General features: G+C 39.1%; 1 protein-coding gene across 4 annotated transcripts in view; it reads right to left on the bottom strand.

Annotated features, from left to right (window-relative positions):
* Positions 1-18,890, bottom strand: part of LOC136867439 (dihydropyrimidinase) — a 110,698-nt gene that overhangs the window by 67,534 nt on the left and 24,274 nt on the right. For 2 of the 4 annotated variants that reach the window (XR_010859687.2, XM_067144645.2), the window contains exons 3-5: positions 12,232-12,342; positions 7,839-7,963; positions 2,889-3,068 (exon numbers count right to left, since the gene is read on the bottom strand). Coding sequence is in view for 1 of the 4 variants with exons in the window: in XM_067144645.2 (XP_067000746.2) it covers positions 2,889-3,068; positions 7,839-7,963; positions 12,232-12,342 (416 nt within the window). In the remaining 3 variants the exon portion in view is untranslated. Of the gene's footprint in view, positions 1-2,888; positions 3,069-7,838; positions 7,964-9,790; positions 9,869-10,123; positions 10,246-12,231; positions 12,343-18,890 lie in introns of those variants that run through there. The other 2 variants (XR_011017988.1, XR_011017989.1) reach the window with 2 other exon arrangements.

Here is an 18,890-nt window from a genome sequence, read left to right as displayed (position 1 = left end):
TGTGATAAAAATTTACTTAACCAGTTGATAGAATTGGGTTGTTTGATGTCATTTACTTATATCATTCCAAGGAAACTTATCTGGTATATTTTTTTTTTGGTGACTGTGAAGCATTGTTGTTGTTGTTGATTCCGTATAGGATCTCATGATGCTCTATCCATCCATGAAATGCTAGGTAATTTAGAAAAGTTAAATAGAGTAAGGAAAGAATACAGTCAAGCGTAGTCTACGAGAGAGAGGGAGTTATGCCAAAGAAATTGTAAAAATATTTTCCCAACACTAAAATGAAATTGTAAAGGAATTTTATGATGACAAGATGAGTTAGAGGATTTTCACAGGTAGAGTGAATGAATTTTCAAGAAATTTCCTCGAACAAGTAAATGCTGAGCTAATAGTAATTTTTCTTCAAAATGTATAAAATTATTTTACCTGTAAATAACTAAACATGAGTTATAATGGGAAATGACAGCTTTGCTAATTTTGTGGTTCATTCGATGTTGCAGAGTAAAATACTGGGTGGAGTTTCATTGAAGAAGCAATGGAATCTAACTCCAGAAGCATGCGAGGACTTATAGTCGTGTTCATTTATTCACAAGCCATTAAAGATTGAGATATTTCTTTTGTTGCAAAGTCACATTGTATTTAAAAATTTTTTTTTTTTTCCCTTTTCATGCATTTGTCCAGACTGAGTTTCCGTTATGTTTTAATAAACGTTGTTGTTATTTGCCCTGATTTTCATTTATATTGTGTCACCTATCCAGTCACCAAGGGTCCTGAAAATATAAACTCTGTGAAATTGTCCCTTAATAGCAAAATCGGCCCTGCGAACGGTCCACCTTTTGGGACTCTCGTTTTGCCGACTGAGCGACCCCGGAGAAGGGGACAATATATATGTATATGTATATGTATATATAAAAATATATATGCACAAAGAAATCTCATAATTCAGTTAGTTACACAATAAAATGTGCTTCTTAATCGTTTTCAAATCTCTGCATAGGAACAAATAAAATAAACTGTACCGGGCGGTACACCTCTACGACGCAAGTTCAAATCTTGCGCCAATTGAAACTCCTCTACAGGAGAAGTTCTGAACTTTAAAAACTGAACTAACTCTACTGTTTATCAGAAGATGTCACTGTGTGTTTTTGATTTGCTTTCATTTTTCATTGATCAAGAAGTGTGGACAGACTCTAACAGATGTCTCTACCAAGAACTATGATAACGCACTCTGGTGTAAAGGAATGAACCTTCTTGAAGAAATTTTGTTTTCATAAGTTTTGTCTTTACTAAATTTTGTTGTGTCTGTTGTGGGTTGGCAATATTAAGTTTTCTTTCCGCCTGTTTTGAATTTAACCAATCCTAAATTTCTGTAATTAATTTCCCACCAATAAGGTGTTTCTTCATTGCCTTGTGTATAAGTTTTTGCTGTCAACCAATAAAAATTGAGTGGGTGTGTCTACTCATTCCTGAAAGGTCTCGAATTTTCCAAGAGGGTATAAAAACTGCTGATTTTCTTGTCTCCGGGCCACTTCAATAACATCTAGCTTAGTGTGTGGATATGTAGCAGGGGGCGGGAAGCGCCCCGTTCTTCAGGCAGCAGCTCTTCATCAAGGTAATGGCCTCTTAACATCTTTATTTCTTGCTAGCTCAGCAGTTTAACTCCCGGGGAAGGTTTGAAACCTTTAATATGTAAACTATTAAACATGTAAACCCTTTTCCTGGTAAACTTCAGATTTCTTTAACTGTAATTCGGGGATAGAGAGTGCTTTACCCTCTCAAGCTCCCCTTCATTTTTGGAATTCGAGGTGACTATGTTTTCGTAACCGTTTTTCTCTTCCTTCTTAATGTGTTAAATTTATTTTGCAGACTAGTCACCTCTATAGCTTGGGATTAGTCCCTGTGTATCAGCCTAGCGCCACTTAGGTTTTAAAATGTATATTTAGGAGTGCATGTTCACGCCTCCAGTCCTTTCTGTACTTTGGGCCAGTAACTTAACCTGATGTTTGTTTTTCATGCGAAGGCCCTGTAGGTTGGGTACATGATACTCCTGTTTCTTTGTAAGTGTGCCTTGAGGGCAGTTAGAAGTAAGGTTTGTTGTGGCCTTTGATAGGCTTGTAAAAATTGAGAGCAGGCCAGCTCTTTCTGGTATTTTGGAAGGTGCCTCTAGGAGGCTTGACATTACTAAGTGGGAGCAAGAGCTCCATGTAATGAAGGGGTTTTCTGCCCTTTGGTAATTTGTGGTTGTGAGCTGAGAGCTCAGACTTTGGGGCTCGTAGCCCAGAATTTGTAAAGTTGTAGTGTACCTGATTTTCCTTGTTATTTCCCCTAGTGGAAACTGGTTAAATCTTTCTCTAATTTTGGACTTCTTGATCGTGTACCTGATTTAACTGGTTGTTATTTGTTGTATGCTCAAAATTCTATGTCACCATTGTTAAGTTTTGAAAATATAACCTCTGTTGAAATTTTAATTCATCTTTCGAACTTGTAGTTAGACCCATTCCAGCCCGCACCTTCTTTCACCTCTGACTTCCACGGATAACTCCGTAACATAAACAATTGCATATACTGTATATCTGACGTCTACTGATCGCTAATTGGAGGGAAAATGGAGGACTTAATACAAATCGAAGAGTGAAAATCTTGGTAAAAGAAAGGAAAGAGCCACAAAGGGCGTGAAGATGAAAACCACCGCAAACCTAAGACCATCTGGTTCGGATAAGTAAAATGTAACCGAGGACACTGGCACACTCAGCAAGCGGTCTCATGGCAGCCAAACCATGCTCTCAAGCTATAAGAGTCCTTGGGAGCACCTTTTAGTTGTCTCTTATGATATACATGAGATACCTCACCCACAAAAGGTAATAAAGAGTGTTTGTCATACTTACATCATGGATGAAGTCACCGTCTTCAGCATGTATGAGGGCTATAGCGCCCAGCTTACGACATTGCTTGAAAACTGAGGTGAGTTCAGCATCCGAAAGTTGCCAGATATCTTTGAAGGCCATAAATGTCTTGAAGGAGTTTACTCCACGTCTTTTGCACAATTCATCCATCTCTCCTGCAACCTGAAATTTAGTCAGCTTATTATCAAGTATGAAAATAAAGTTTAAAAAAGAAATATGATTCAGAATATCATTGAGTAGGTATCTGTAGAATTAGAAATACAAATTATATTTGGTGAAAATATTAAATATATTTATTTAGTAGTAATCAGACATACAGACTTCTCAGATGGGTGTGGAGAGAGAAGAATGTTCCTGAAGACTGGAAAAAGGGAATAATATTACCAATATTCAAGAAAGGAGATAAGAAGATATGTGGTAACTACCAAAAAATCACAACCATCTCACATATTGCCAAAGTAATGGAAGATTACTAGAAAAAATAATTAGAATAAAGGTAGAAAGCCAAATAGAAGAAGAACAATTTGGATTTAGAGGAGGCAAGTCAACAGTGGAACCCGTTTTCATCCGGAGACAAAATATGGAAAAAAATTGGGAATATGGGAAGGATATGATAATGACCTTTATTGATTTGGAAAAGGCTTATGATAGAATCCCTAGAACAAAAGTTTGGGAATGCCTAATAAACAGAGGGATTGACAAGGAATTGAGAAACATGATAAAAGCAATGCACTAAGATTGCTACAGTAGTGTGAAGACTACAGTAGGGGCATCAGAATGGTTTAGAATTGAGAATGGACTAAAACAAGGAAGTGTGTTGTCACCCTTACTGTTTTTAATGGTGAAGGATGACATCATGAAGACAGCAATGAAAGATTACAGTAGGAAGAAGATGAAGGTGATGTTGTTTGCAGATGATGTGGTGATTTGGGGTGAGGATGAAGTGGAGGTACAAGAACAGTTAGACACAATGAATAAAAATACTGAAAAATGGGGATTGAAGATAAAAACAGTGGTAATAAGTAGAGGTGAGAAAGAAGGAAAATGAATTATCAAAGTGGGAGATAAGAAATTAGAAGTAGTAAAACACTTCAAATATTTGGGAAGTGCACTGCCTGAAGATGGAAGAATAGATTTGGAAATTAACAGTAGAATACAACTGGGAAGTGCTTTCTATCAACAGGTGAGAGGACTAATATGGAACAAGGATATACCAATGAAGGATAAAGAAGTTATCTATAAAGCTTATTATGTTCCTATAATGACATATGCAACGGAAACTTGGACAATGATTCAGAGGGATGAGAACAGAGTACAAGCAGCTGAAATGATATTCCTGAGAAGTATGGTACAAAAAAAGAGGAGAGACAGACTAAAAAATGAAGATATACGGAAAGAACTGGGAGTACAGAAATTAAAGGACAAACTAGAGCAAAACAGAATGAAATGGTTTGGACATGTTGAATGGATGAATGAAGTAAGACTACCAAGACAAGCACTGGAAGGGTGGATCACAGGGAGGAGAGGACGAGGAAGACCAAGAATGCAGTGGATTGACTTGGTGAAGTGTAGCATTAGAAAGCGAAACATGGATTGGAACATTGTGTCGGAAGAAGGATGGTGGAACGACAGAACAAAGTGGAGAGGAATCATATTTGCTCCCACCCGGTGTCAGCTAGAAATGGGAAGATGATGATGATGATGATGATGATGAGTAGCAATCAGATACAGGTACGAAGTAGTCCATTTTACGCTGATTTTTTTTTTTAATTCGTTAGGGCCATCTATGGACCACGGTGCTTGTGTTTTAGCTGTTTCTTGAAGTCATCGTCGTTGTTTGCCACAATTGGTGTTCTTAGCGGCTGGTTTGGCAGCTGTTTTCTTGTTGGTACCTCGAGCTTTCCTGATGGCCCAGTAGTCCTTCATTTTCCGGCTAAATTCAATCTTACGTTCCTCAGACCATTTCCTGGTCTCGTCTTTTGGTCTGTGGGTAACTTCTGTGAGGGATGTTACAAAGGATTTAGTTTTAAGAGTTGTATGATAGTTACTCCGATCAGCTATGTCGTTTTGATTTATGTGGAGTTCCGAAAGGTCCTTCTCCACTTGCTTCATCCACACGAACCCAGTAGCTTTGCCCTTGTTAGCAGCCTTAAAGATCCTATGAGATAATCTATTTGAGTCCATTCTGGATAGGTGTCCGTAAAAAGCCAGTCGCCTTCTTCTGATGGCATCTATGAGATTTTCTTGGTGTTTATATAGCTCACGATTTGGTTGATACCATCGGCTTCCATCTGGTAAAATTCTTGATTATTATATAACAATTTAAAATATTAACATTAAAAAATAAACAACACAATTTAACAAAGAAGGGACTTAATATTTAAACATTACATAGAAATTAAGATAAATAACAAATAAATTAAATAACTAGGGGAAAAACATATAATAATGTCCGTGTCACTAATAATGTTCTGACTAGGTTGCCAAAATAGAACTGAAAACTTACTCCTTTAGTAAACTTTTGAGTTAGGTTTTGATGAGGACAGGGTATCTAAATGTCAGTTCCATGCAGGGCATTTGTTGTTATGGGAAGACGATAGAATATGGAGGGTTGCTGGAGTATGGTATATTTTGGACCCTACATAGATGAACATGTAATGGGAAATGGGTAACAGAGATGTGCATTTAAGAGCACCATTAACAATTCTATGAAGAAAGCAGAGATTTATGTACTGTAGACATTTTTTTTTTAATGCTATTTGTTTATGGCGTCGACCTCTATAGATCTTTTGCCACTACTTGCACTATATGATATGAACCTGCGTATAATTGTAATTGCGGAAGTGTACAAGTGTTGAATCTGAGGAAAGGAACGTTAAGGATGACACAAACACCCAGTCCCCAGGCCAGGGACATTAATCATTTACAACTTAAAACCCCTGACCCAGCTGGGAATCGAACCCGGGGCCACCAGGTGACAGGCAGATGCGTTGCCCCTTACACCGCGGGGCCAGACACTATAGACGTTTACTCAGTTCCAAGATGTTGAGGTCGGACAGGATAGATGAAAGTGAGAAGCCTGACACAAGTAATATTGGAATCAATGCTAGGACTAGCTAAGAGCCCGTGGTCGCCAACCCACATGCCCAAGTTAAGAGCTCCTCGGACCCTTCTCAACCATCTTTTATGACAGACAGGGGATACCATGGGTGTTATTCTACTGCCCTCACCCACAGGGGGACCTCACTTAATGCAGCAGGAGACCTGGGACAGCATCTGAAGTAGGTGGTTTTCTTCGTCCTGACCGTGTGAACTTAGTTGCGTGTGGTGATGGGAAGATAACAGTATTCTCCTCCAGCATGTAATGGTTAAGGATGTGCCATGTCTATGTAAGGTTATCTGTAACTTAATTTAATTCTGTAAAATGTAGATTTCATTTTTCAAACCAAGCATGTAACCACCTAAGAAGGTGTAATGTCATAAGGAAACGCATCTGTGGACCCTCATTTCCCGTGTTCATTTTTTATTTCTTGTAAGTTTTTCTAAATTTTACATTCCCTTCTTGGATGTTCAGCTGTTAATTTTTCCCTTCTTAGTCATAATGTAGAAGGCTATAGCTTATCCACCATGTCGCCTGCCCCATTAGGTTTTATTGTGAACATATCATGGAGCTGCATGGGGTCAGCATCCCCTTCTCTTTGTGTTTGCCTATTTTCTTATTGAAGATCTATTTCAACTTTTTCTAGGCCTAGTAGTATAAGCTTCTGCTCCTGTTTGTTCTGGATCCTTCTGATCCAAGTTGCTTCCTTGTGGAATAAGCACACTGCGTGTCAAGGATGTAAAAGGTTGTAAGCTTTGAAGGCTTCTTTTCCCTTTGAGGAATTAATTAAGAAGGTTCCTTTGACTTGACAATAATCTCTTGTGGTCTTGTAAGATGGGAGTTCATTCACCTAGTGGAGTTTAACCTTGTAAATTGAAAATCGGAAGCTCACTCTTCCTTGTTGTGAAATATATCAAAGATTTGTATTAGCTGGTTGATATTGTTGTACTAAAATATATCATTGTTAATTGTTGGTGACTGATTTAACAAGAAGAAACAATAGAGAAAGAAATAGGAAATACTCTCATATTTCAAATTTTCTCTTGTGGTCATTATCTGTCCAGACCTTCGGCTCTGCCGCATCTTCCCATCACCTACCCTTGTGGTAATAAGTGGTAGCAGAGCGTGGTTAAATAGGCCTGGACAAAATCACACTTGACGTATTTTGTTGATTTTTCGGCCTGGGCTCTAAAAATTTCACTTTCCATTCACTATATCTGACGCTCAGGACGTTCCTTCTCCATTGTACCGGTGGGGGGTGGTGGTGGTGGTGATGTTACTGTTTTAAGAGGAAGCAACTAGGCAACCATCCTCTATTAACACAAATCAAAGAGAAAATTTGAAGGGGTCCAAGAATTTTAAAAAATGAAGGTATTGGCCGAAGAAAGTGAAAGGCCACAAAGGGTGTGAAAGACTCCCTAGGTCTTGAATGCTCTAATTCCGTTGAGGTAGGAGAAGAACAAGAGTTGCCCAAGGGAGGTCAGATAGAAAATATGAAAGTGAGGAGCCTGGCACCAGTATGTGGAAACAATCCCAGACTCAACTAGGTAAACTGTGGTCGCCAACACACGCTCCCAAGTTTAGAGACCCTTGTAGCTTTTTTTTGTAACATTTTACAACAGGCAGGTATGCCATCAATGTATTCCACCACCCCCACTCACAGAGGATAGTTATTTAAGATTTACACTATTTTTTTCTACATAGCTAATCATTTACGAACTGCAACCTACTTTTTCTACATATTTATCATTCACATTTATCAGCAACACTTTTTTTCTGTAATTCAAACTCAGTATTTTGTTTAAAGCAGTAAACTGTAAGCTAAGTCTTACCTTATCAGACCACCATGTAACTCCTACATGGAATCCATAATCACAGCAGGCCTTCGCAGCCATCTTACGATACCGTTCGTAGGTGCTGATAAGACTTTCTCCTTTTGCAGGAATGGCAAAGTCAACTAAACATACAGATATGCTGTTACTGATGTCGTAAATAATGATATTCAAGTATATTATACAGAAATAAAGTTGAGAAGAGTGTGTTTCAGGGTTAAATTCAAAATAAGGTAGAGTTTAACATCAATTTTTAAATATGTTAAAGATAAAATTAAATTGGACAAAAATACTGTGATTTATAAATTGACATATAATTGTAGATCAAAATATATTGGACAAACTGGACTAAAAGAACATAAGAGAGACTGGTCATTTGGAAAGGTTATGTCATCATTTTCTAATTGAAACTGGCCACAACTAGAGTTTTGTTCCATCAGAAAAGGCCACTGTTTGAATTCCTACACTTATGTAATAATGGTAATCATATGAATACTTCAGAAAATTGTAAAATTATTGGTAGCAGTACAAAAAAAAAGTGTTTCAGTGAGAAGATTTCAGGAAGATCTACAGCGATGAATTATTTCTTTAAAGCTGAGATGTGCTTATTATTTATGTTTTTGTGTTTAATTTGATCTTTACTATATTTGCTTAAATTGATGGCATAGAGTGTCTTCTGTTCATAAAATATACCTATGGTAGTAACATGTTATTTACACTCCTTTGCGCTGAAACTGGTTGGTAAGCAAAAAAATTTTTACTGGAAGAGATAATTTCAAACTTGTTTCTGCATAGACTTCGATAAACACACAGAAAGGAGTGTATTTTATTAGAAGATACAATGAATGCAAATTTTGGTGACTTTCATGTTAACCCTGGCTGATTACCTTACTGTAGCTGTACTTGTTATCTAGAAAAGTCTAAGTGTATTGGTATCTATTCTTAGGCTCATATTTACCATCGTCAGTTACTTTTACTGTTATCTTAGACTTCCAAACCTTGGATAATGTAATTATCTCGGACGTGCCCGTCTTGTTAAGGCATCAAGTCTATAATGATCTGACACCGTGGCTAGCCGGTTCAAGTTCCGTTCGTCTAAAAAATTTCACCAACAGAATGTTGGTTGGCAGGGTAGAAGAGGTGGTGGTATACAAGGCCTAATTACCAGACTGCGTGCCAAAAGCCTGGATTCAATTCCAAACCTCTCCGCAGTGTTCATATGGAGGGAGGCTATATGACAGTGCTGATGGTGATTCGTCTGTCAGATGGAGATGTAAAGCTTTGAGCAGACCCCTTGGTGTTATTCGACAGGAGTAGGCTACGTGCTGACAACGTATTTCTCCCTACCTCATTATTATCATGCCACATTCAGGGTACGCACCAGCCATGAGAGATGTGGCTCGCTGCTGTATAAGTGGGGCATGAGAACTTCACCTAACTGTGACTGTGGTGCGGAAAAACAGAGTATCCGGCATATTGTTACCAAATGTCATAACAGGGTGTACTTGGGTTCACTGAAAGACTTTGCTCAAGCCTCTAGAATGGATATTGAGTGGCTGGACAATTTAGATATAAAACTTTGAATATTTCAGGTGCCCAGTTGATTGTTTTCCTTTTTAGATTGTTACAACCAAACTGTCATTTTATTTTATATGTATTGTGTATTTTGCCATAAGCTAAATAAATAAATAAATAAATAAATAAATAAATAAATAAATAAATAAATAAATAAATAAATAAATAAATCAATCAATCAATCAATCAATCAATCAATCAATCAATCAATCAATCAATCAATCAATCAATCAATCAATCAATCCCAGATTCAGACACGCAGGTGACCCATGGGCGTCAAATAGAAAGACCTGCAGCAGATGAAACACTCCCGGAACTAAAAGCCATACGATAAGTAAGTAGAAATTATTTCAGATAACTCTCACTTCTGCATTTACCACAGAAATTATTATCTCGGTTCACCAAAACTAAGTTTCATTTCAATCTGAGTTTGAATCGTAAATTATTCATATTGATGCACAGAAAACAAATGATTACGTGCTGCCTCCATTATGGAATTTAAGTAGGTTCGGTGTTTATAAATAGCTTATCATAAAGTATGTCCACTATTGCCCAGAAACGAAGAAAGAAGCCTAATATGAAATTCCAAGGGATGGAATTGTTACCGTATTTAATTTGATGGCAGAAAACATTAACATCGTAGAGAATAAGATAGGAAAACATATAGCCTGCACATTGTGCACTTCACTCAAAAAATTAGACAAAATTACTTAGTTCTTCATTAATAAATCATGCCCAGTCAGGTACCGTGCAAGATATAAGCGATAATGTATCTTTTGTTCAGAATCCCAGGTTATGTTTGATCATGGATAACACTGACAGTATCAAAGCTTCAGTTATCTACGAGTTACCATTTTGATTTCCTATTTTACCAGCCGACCTTTCTCTGATAATATTTTAAACTGAGATAATATACTTTATCCCAGATAATTTTGTTGGTGAACAGCCTACAAAGTTAATTACTTGATCTTCTTAGCTTTAAACCAAGATAAAGGCTTTTACTGGTTGGCAGATGTAGCAAGAACCAAACAAGGAGATGCGTAGCAACTCAAGCGCCACAGTGGGGAGGGGAGTGTTGACAGGCCTCTAGTGTGAAAACCACATGGTGAATGTGTGGCAGTCATGTTAGGAAGTTGAGTAGTTTCTCTCGTCATTCCCCTCTCCAGCGCATCTTCAGGGTCGAGCCAGGGGGGCGTGCGGACAGGTGCATGTTTGTTTTAACCTAGATCTCCCAACCTGTACTAGCGTTGATGAATACATTCCTTAGGGATAACACCCAAACGCCCAGACACTGAATACGAATCCGTTGACCGTGCTGATGGACGGTTTACGATCTTCATTCTTTTTGCCCACGTTCTCAGCTTATTGCATAATATTCTTGTACGGTCAGAACTGAATATGCCTCAATAAAATGATCACCCTATTATAAGTCATAGCAAAATCATATTGAGAAAGTCTAGAAATGTTTCCTACGATATCTTCATTACTAACGATATCAGAGATTGTTCCTAGAAGCACCACCCGTTTCGCTGAACTTCTGACAAGTTTAATAAAGTACAGCTAAACAGTATAGAAGCCATCATTATCGGTCATCGGCTCATTTGGACAGGCCATGTCCATCTTTTGAGCGACAGTACACTCCCTTGGCAAATCCTGTATGTTGAACTACACACTGACAAGAGGACTCGTGTTGCTCCTCTGAAGCGATATATAGATAAAACTTAAACAGACCATAAGACAAATCCAAATAGGCCTACTTGACATACTCTTGCAGAGGATTGCACTTGTTGGCATTCTGACATCTCAGCTGCAGTTGAGCAGTTTGGTCAGGAATGTCGAAGACAGGAAGAGGAAACTCACCAGAGAAAGAAAACAGTTCAAACACTATCATGCCCCCCATCTTCCGTAAAAATTCAACATGTCTGGTCGTATGTTTTATGCAAGAATTGGTCTGATAAACCTCAGTGCTACCTCCATCGAGGGGACCAATGAATAATGGAACTGTAGGCGAGAAACGTATACTCGGATACGAGTATCGGCCGACGATTATTATTATTGTTGTTGTTGTTATTATTATTATTCTTTCTTCGTTTCAACCAGCTAGGGACCACATCAGTTCAACTGTCTCCTTTTCCGAGCTTTAACTGCCACCCAATGCTCCTGCATTCGTCTCCGGTGTTCTTTTCTCTCTTGGGTCCAAGCCTTCCCTGTCTTCAGCTTCGCCTTTTCCTGGAAACCTTTGTGCATACGTAGATTTTCCTTAAACAGAACGTGCTCCTGGATATCTTTAGGAGAAATTTATATTTCTCGTAGATCTTTCTCAATGTCTGTGAACCATGCCCCTTTGGGTTTTTATCTTGAAAGTATGTTAATATCCGTTTAGATATCCTACCTGGGCTCATTCGTGTCATGTGGCTATAAAAGGCAATCCTTCTTTTCCGAATCATGGCACTTAACTTCACCACGTACTTGTATAATTCGTGGTTGTGATGCCTTCTGTACCTCGCTATTTTCTTTGAAGGTACCCAGGATTTTTCTCGAAATCTTCCTTTCATTAACCTCTAGTTTTTCATTAGATCTTTTTTGTTCATTATAAGAGTCTCTGCCGCATACAGAGCCTCTGGATGAATAACAGACAGATAGACAGACAGAGACAAAGGAAAATTAAAAATTGTATTTCTTTGTTATTGTGGACATGTCCGATCTCGAAATATATATATATATTTATTTGAACATTCTAAGTAATGTACGGTAAAGAAAAAAATTTTATTTTATATGTATGTATGTATGCATGCATGTAGGCTAATCAAGTACTCACTTATGGTAGTAGTTCCTCCAGCCAGAGCCGCTCGCGTTCCTGTGAAGAAGTCGTCAGCGGTGACCTCTCCCATCATTTCCATCTCCATGTGCGTGTTGGGGTCCACCCCACCTGCAACAAGTCGCCATCTATTCAAGTTTTAGTGAAAGGAACGTGTTGCGAGCTTTCTACATCATCAACAGCATTAAAATCAACAATCCAGTCAGATAGTTAAAACTGCGAAGGTTGACCATCTTCATTTTCACTCGAGCCAGGCAAATAAAGAGAGGGAATCATATTAAAGAATTCCTCCTATGTATCATATTATTAATACAGTGCCATGAACTACTCTATCTGAAGCGAGCAATCAGTACATAAGGCTCACAACAGCATGTCAACCGGTGCATCTTCAGTGCTGTAGAACACTTGCCATGAGCCCTCTCTGCCCTACAGTGGCGTGTATATAAATTTCCCCCCTCCTCTCTCCATGAGGCGCTTCTACTCTTTATTACAAATGGATACTAAAACATAATACAATAATAAAAACATCTGTTTAAAATGTGTTTTATTATTGGTGTTGTTGTATGTATGTTCAGTCCTCAGACCTAAGACTGATTGGATCGTCAACAGCTCGGCCATGCCAGCAGTTGCTATTACTTATCAGACTGCCAAGCCCACTGAAATGCAAGCATCAACCGACCCTATGAGCAACATTTTCACACTATTCATAGCAGGGACTGGTTGCATAAGGAATGGCATTAAGAGCATCGCTCATACCTCAGTCATTTTCACATTGTCAAAGCCAAGGATAAGACTGAGACAGGCCAACAATGAAAGTATCAAAATTGCTTTAGCCTATACCAGAATAGTGTTGGCTACTGAATGCATAATTCGAATCAGTGTATCGATTCATTCAAGTGTCCAAGTGAATCGATTCACAGGAACGGCGAGCTCACGGCACACGATTCAGCTTACTCCCAGCGGACAGCGCTGAGTGGCGCACTCACTGGACGTTGACGGGGAGCCGAGCTTCCGCTGCAGCAAGACAGTGAATCATGGCACATCGAAAGAATCGTGAACGAGCATGGCTCAGTGAGACACAAGATTAACACGGCTCCTTATCGGCACACTGGACACTGGCGGAGATCCGAGCTTCCACTGCAGCGAGACATACAGTGAGCCATGGCACACCAAAACAATTGTGAACGAGCACGGCTCAGTGAGACACAAGATATACACGGCTCCTTATCGGCACACTGGACACTCAGATAAAAAATTAGATGTAGGGTTTTTCCGGCGTTTGCTCTATTAATCAGCGTTTCGTAATTTAGCCAACCAGATTTATAAGCTGTCGTCTGAAAAACCCTACATCTAATTTTTGATCTGATTTTTTATATGCTCTATTGGTGGAAATATGTCTGGTTCCCTCTATGGGAACTTGGAATTTCCACACTGGACACTGGCGGAGAGCCATGGTACACTGAAATAATCATATGCTATATTGAACTCTCGAGCTCAGCTCATTTGAAAATAATACCCACTTGCATTCACTGTCCTCTTCTTACAGGGAGATTTAGATAATAGATGGATTTATTTGCAGTGTTAAAGAAGGTAGTCAAAAAAGTAGGTAGGCTATTAGTTTATACTATTTAATGGTTTAGTGAATCTTAGTATTATAACTTAGTTGACATTTGAAAATTAAGCTCGACTCTAGCCTGCCCTATGACTATGAGTCATGCTCATGACTACTCAAAAGAACAGCTCAGTATTTTCTCAGTTTGTATGTCACATCGTTGCACAAGACTTCAATCATATGTGGACAGTAAGTGAGCCGACTGATGCAATAACGTATTAACCAACAGTATGTTGAATCAGAGAATCAGCGGGCTACTGTACATCTCGGGTAGCCTATACAAAATAGAACGATTTAAAAAAATCCTCAGCTGATAGAAAAATACATATTTTCAAAAATGACTGAGCGAGTTGGACATACGGTTAGTATCGCATAGCTATGCGCTTGCATTCGGGGGATGGTGGGTTCGAATCCCACCATCGGCAGCCGTTAAGATGGTTTTCCATAGTTTCCCCATTTTCACACCAGGAAATGCTGGGACTGTACCTTGATTAAGGCCACGGCTGCTACCTTCCTAATCCTAGACCTTTCCCATCCTGCATCGCCAGATACCTTCGATGTATCAGAGTGACTAGCAATTTTTCTAAGAAAGGAGTTCATAGTATGAAGACCAGATGGCAGCTGCGAGCACTGAATGCTGTTGCTGCTGTCTTACCAGTACATACTACACAGATACATTCGGAGCGGTGACTTAAGTGCCGTGAATCGGATCACTGTATCAATTCAGTAACGTGAATGGAATCAAATGAATTGATTCAGTAAAATAAATCAAATGTCCCATCACTACACCAGAAGACATAGTGCACTGTAAACACTAGGTCCCACCAGCAAAGGCATATTTGCATTGTTATCACTATTCATATCCCCCTCGTAAGAGCCTCCGTGGCTCATGCGGCAGCGTGCTGGCTTCTCAATGCTGGAGTCAACTGTTTAAATCTTGGTCACTCCACATGAGATTCATACTGGACAAAGCGGAGGCAAGGCAGGTTTTTCTCCGGGTACTCCGGTTTTTCTTTCCATCTTTTATTCCAGCAACACTCTCCATTATCATTTCATTTCATCTATTACTCATTAACCATTGCGCCTGAGGAGTGCGACAGACTTGGGCAGCCGGCACAATTCCTATCCTCACTGCTAGATGGGGTCTTCATTCCATTCCTGACCCCTGACGAATGACTGGAAACATGCTGTGTATTTCAATTTTTCAACACCCCTAAATTGCATTTAAATGGACTACTGCACATTTAAAATGTGTATTATTATTATTATTATTATTATTATTATTATTATTATTATTATTATTATTATTATTATTATTATTATTATTATTATTATTATTATTATTATTATTATTATTATTATTATTACTGTATATATAATTCGCTGGGGCCATCAAGGACCACGTTAAGTCTTGTTGCATTTGACACTGAACTTGGCCTTCTTTACAGCCCAAATTTCCCTCATTCTTTGTGAGTGGGCCTGCTTACGCTCCTCTGTCCAAGGGGCCCGTGTCTTCTCTTCGGTTGCTCGTCTCGGTTTAGCCCGTTCGTCAATATTTTCTTGCGGAAGAGATCTCTGTTAAGGGCGTCTTCAGCTGAGATATGTAGCATTTGCAGGTCTTCTTTGGTATTTCTAAACCAGGGAATTGTGGTTTTGGGGTTTGAATCAAAAAAGTGAAAAATTTCTTTAGTTAACTTTCTTCCGTCCATTCTTTTCAGATGACCGTAAAATCGTGCCCGTCTTTTTTTTTATTGCGTCAGTAATTTTCTCTACTTTGCTGTAGACTTCCTCATTGGATCTCTTTTAATGGATTCCATTTCTGTACTTTGAACCCAAGATTCCTCTCACAATTTTGCGTTCTTTTCTCTCCAGTTCTTCAAAGAGTCCTTTGTTGGCATTTAGAGACAGGGTTTCGGCTGCATATAGAACTACTGGCTTCAGAACTGTTTCATAGTGGTATCTTGGTGTTTTGGGAAAGGCATTTGTATTGTAGATTGTGTGGGATGTTTGGTAGGCTATTTCCAGTTTGCGTACTCGCTCCTGAAGTGCTTCTTTGTCCAGTCCATTTTTCATATTGATCTATTTGAATTTGTATACTCGGGTGATGTCCCCGTATTATTATTATTATTATTATTATTATTATTATTATTATTATTATTATTATTATTATTATTATTATTATTATTATTATTATTATTATTATTGGCTTTACATCGTCTTATGGTGACGATGGGATAGGAAAGGCCTAGGAGTGGGAATGAAGCGGTCGTGGCCTTAATTAAGGTACACCCCCAGTATTTGCCTGGTGTGAAAATGGGCAACCACGGAAAACCATCTTCAGGTCTGCCGACAGTGGGGTTCGAACCCTCTTTCTCCTGGATGCAAGCTCGCAGCTGCGCGCCCCTAACCGCACGGCCAAGTTACCCGGTATTATTATTATTATTATTATTATTATTATTATTATTATTATTATTATTATTATTATTATTATTATTATTATTATTATTTAATTTTTAATTTCGTGTGGCTATTTCTAGCCGAGTGCAGCCCTTTTAAGGCAGACCCTCCGTTGAGGGTGGGCGGCATCTGCCATGTGTAGGTAACTGAGTGTTATTGTGGAGGAGGATAGTGTATGGTGTGAGTTGCAGGAATGTTGGGGATAGCGCAAACACCCAGCCCCCGGGCCAATGGAATTAACCAATTAAGGTTAAAATCCTCGACCCGGCCAGGAATCGAACCCGGTACCCTCTGAACCGAAGGCCAGTACGCTGACCATTGAGCCAACGAGACGGACATTATTATTATTATTATTATTATTATTATTATTATTATTATTATTATTATTATTATTATTATTATTATTATATAATTCGCTGGGGCCATCAAGGACCACGTTAAGTCTTGTTGCATTTGACACTGAACTTGGCCTTCTTTACAGCCCAAATTTCCCTCATTCTTTGTGAGTGGGCCTGCTTACGCTCCTCTGTCCAAGGGGCACCGTGTTTTCTCTTCGGTTGCTCGTCTCGGTTTAGCCCGTTCGTCAATATTTTCTTGCGGAAGAGATCTCTGTTAAGGGCGTCTTCAGCTGAGATATGTAGCATTTGCAGGTCTTCTTTGGTATTTCTAAACCAGGGAATTGTGGTTTTGGGGTTTGAATCAAAAAAAGTGAAAGATTTCTTTAGTTAACTTTCTTCCGTCCATTCTTTTCAAATGACCGTAAAATCGTGCCCGTCTTTTTCTGATTGTGTCGGTAATTTTCTCTATTTTGCTGTAGACTTCCTTGTTGGATCTCTTTTGATGGATTCCATTTCTGTACTTTGAACCCAAGATTCCTCTCACAATTTTGCGTTCTTTTTTCTCCAGTTCTTCAAGGAGTCCTTTGTTGGCATTTAGAGACAGGGTTTCGGCTGCATATACAGTAGAACTACTGGCTTTAGAACTGTTTCATAGTGACGTATCTTGGTGTTTTGGGAAAGGCATTTTTTGTTGTAGATTGTGCGGGATGTTTGGTAGGCTATTTCCAGTTTGCGTACTCGCTCCTGAAGTGCTTCTTTATCCAGTCCATTTTTCATGATGATCTCACCCAGGTATTTGAATTTGTCTACTCGGGTGATGTCCCCGTATTTTGTATGGAGTTTTGGAGGAGCCTCTTTGATGTTAGTCATTACTTCTGTTTTCTCAAACGATATCTGCAAACCAGTTTGTTCGACAATTTCCTTTAAAATTTCAACTTGAGCTCTAGCGGTTTCTATGTCTTTTGAGAGAACAGCAATATCATCGGCAAATGCTAAGCAGTCTGTTGCGATCCCCTTGGATTTGGTTCCTATTCTCAATGGACTATAGTTGGTTTCCTGTAATCTCATCCGCCAGGTTCTGATAATCTTTTCAAGAACACAGTTGAAGAGTATCGGGGATAGTCCATCACCTTGTCGGACTCCTGTTTTGATCTCAAAGGAATGCGAGAGACATCCGTGGAACTTCACCTTCGATTTTGTATCGGTCAGGGTGGCTCTAATTAATGCCAGCAGTTTCAAATCAACTCTGTATTCATTTAAGATGTTTAGCAGGACTTCCCGGTCAATGGAGTCGTACGCTTTCTTAAAGTCCACAAAGATAGACACATACTGCTTGGACCTTAGTGTACAATATCTGATGATCGTTTTGAGATTTTGGATCTGCTCGGCTGTTGAGCGACCTTTTCTGAACCCTCCTTGGTATTCACCTATTTGATGTTCGACTTGTGCTTCCAAACGCTCCAGGATGGCAAGTGTTAGAATTTTTTAAGTCACGGGTAGCAAAGATATTCCTCTGTAGTTGTTGATGTTCTTCATGCTGCCTTTTTTGTGTAATGGATGGATCAAAGCTATCTTCCAATCTTCGGGTAGGGTCTCCTTGTTCCAAATTTCTTCTATTTGCTTTTGCAAGATATCAAGTGATTCCTCTGGGGCATATTTCCATAGTTCTGCTACTACTGTGTCTTCCCCCGGCGCTTTGTTATTTTTGAGACGGGCAATGTGGCGCTTGATTTCATCTCTGTCGGGTGGTCTGGAATCTGGGTACCTGAGTAAGGGTTCCTTGGTCTCAATGGGGCTTTGCGGTTTAGAGCAATTAAGTAAATTCTTGAAGTAGTCTGCCAAAATGCTGCAATTTTCTTCATTTGACGTCGCCAGTGTGCCGTCCTTTCGCTCAAAGCATAGAGATGGTGGTTTATAGCCAGTGAGTTTGCGTTTGAAGGTTCTGTAGTACTCTCTGCTTTCATTCTTCCTAAAGTTTTGTTCTATCTTTTCAATGAGTGATTTTGCGTATTTACGTTTCTCAGTTCTGAACACCCTAGCTGCTTGGGCACGTTCGGTTTTGTAGGTTTCCCAATCATTTTCTGATTTCGTAGAGTAGTACTGTTTCCACGCATTGAGTCTTTCTTGGAGGACTGATTCGCAGGTACCATTCCACCAGGCATGCTTTTTGCTTCTCTTGATTTCTGCGACGTCTTTGGCGGCCTCAACCAGCAGACGTTTGGTGTTGTTAAAGTCACAGTCATTTGGTCTAG

The sequence above is a fragment of the Anabrus simplex genome, chromosome 3 (assembly GCF_040414725.1).
Source record: "Anabrus simplex isolate iqAnaSimp1 chromosome 3, ASM4041472v1, whole genome shotgun sequence".
NCBI lineage: Eukaryota > Metazoa > Arthropoda > Insecta > Orthoptera > Tettigoniidae > Anabrus > Anabrus simplex.
The sequence above is the reverse complement of the archived record's forward strand: the minus strand, read 5'-3'. Positions and strand labels throughout refer to the sequence as shown.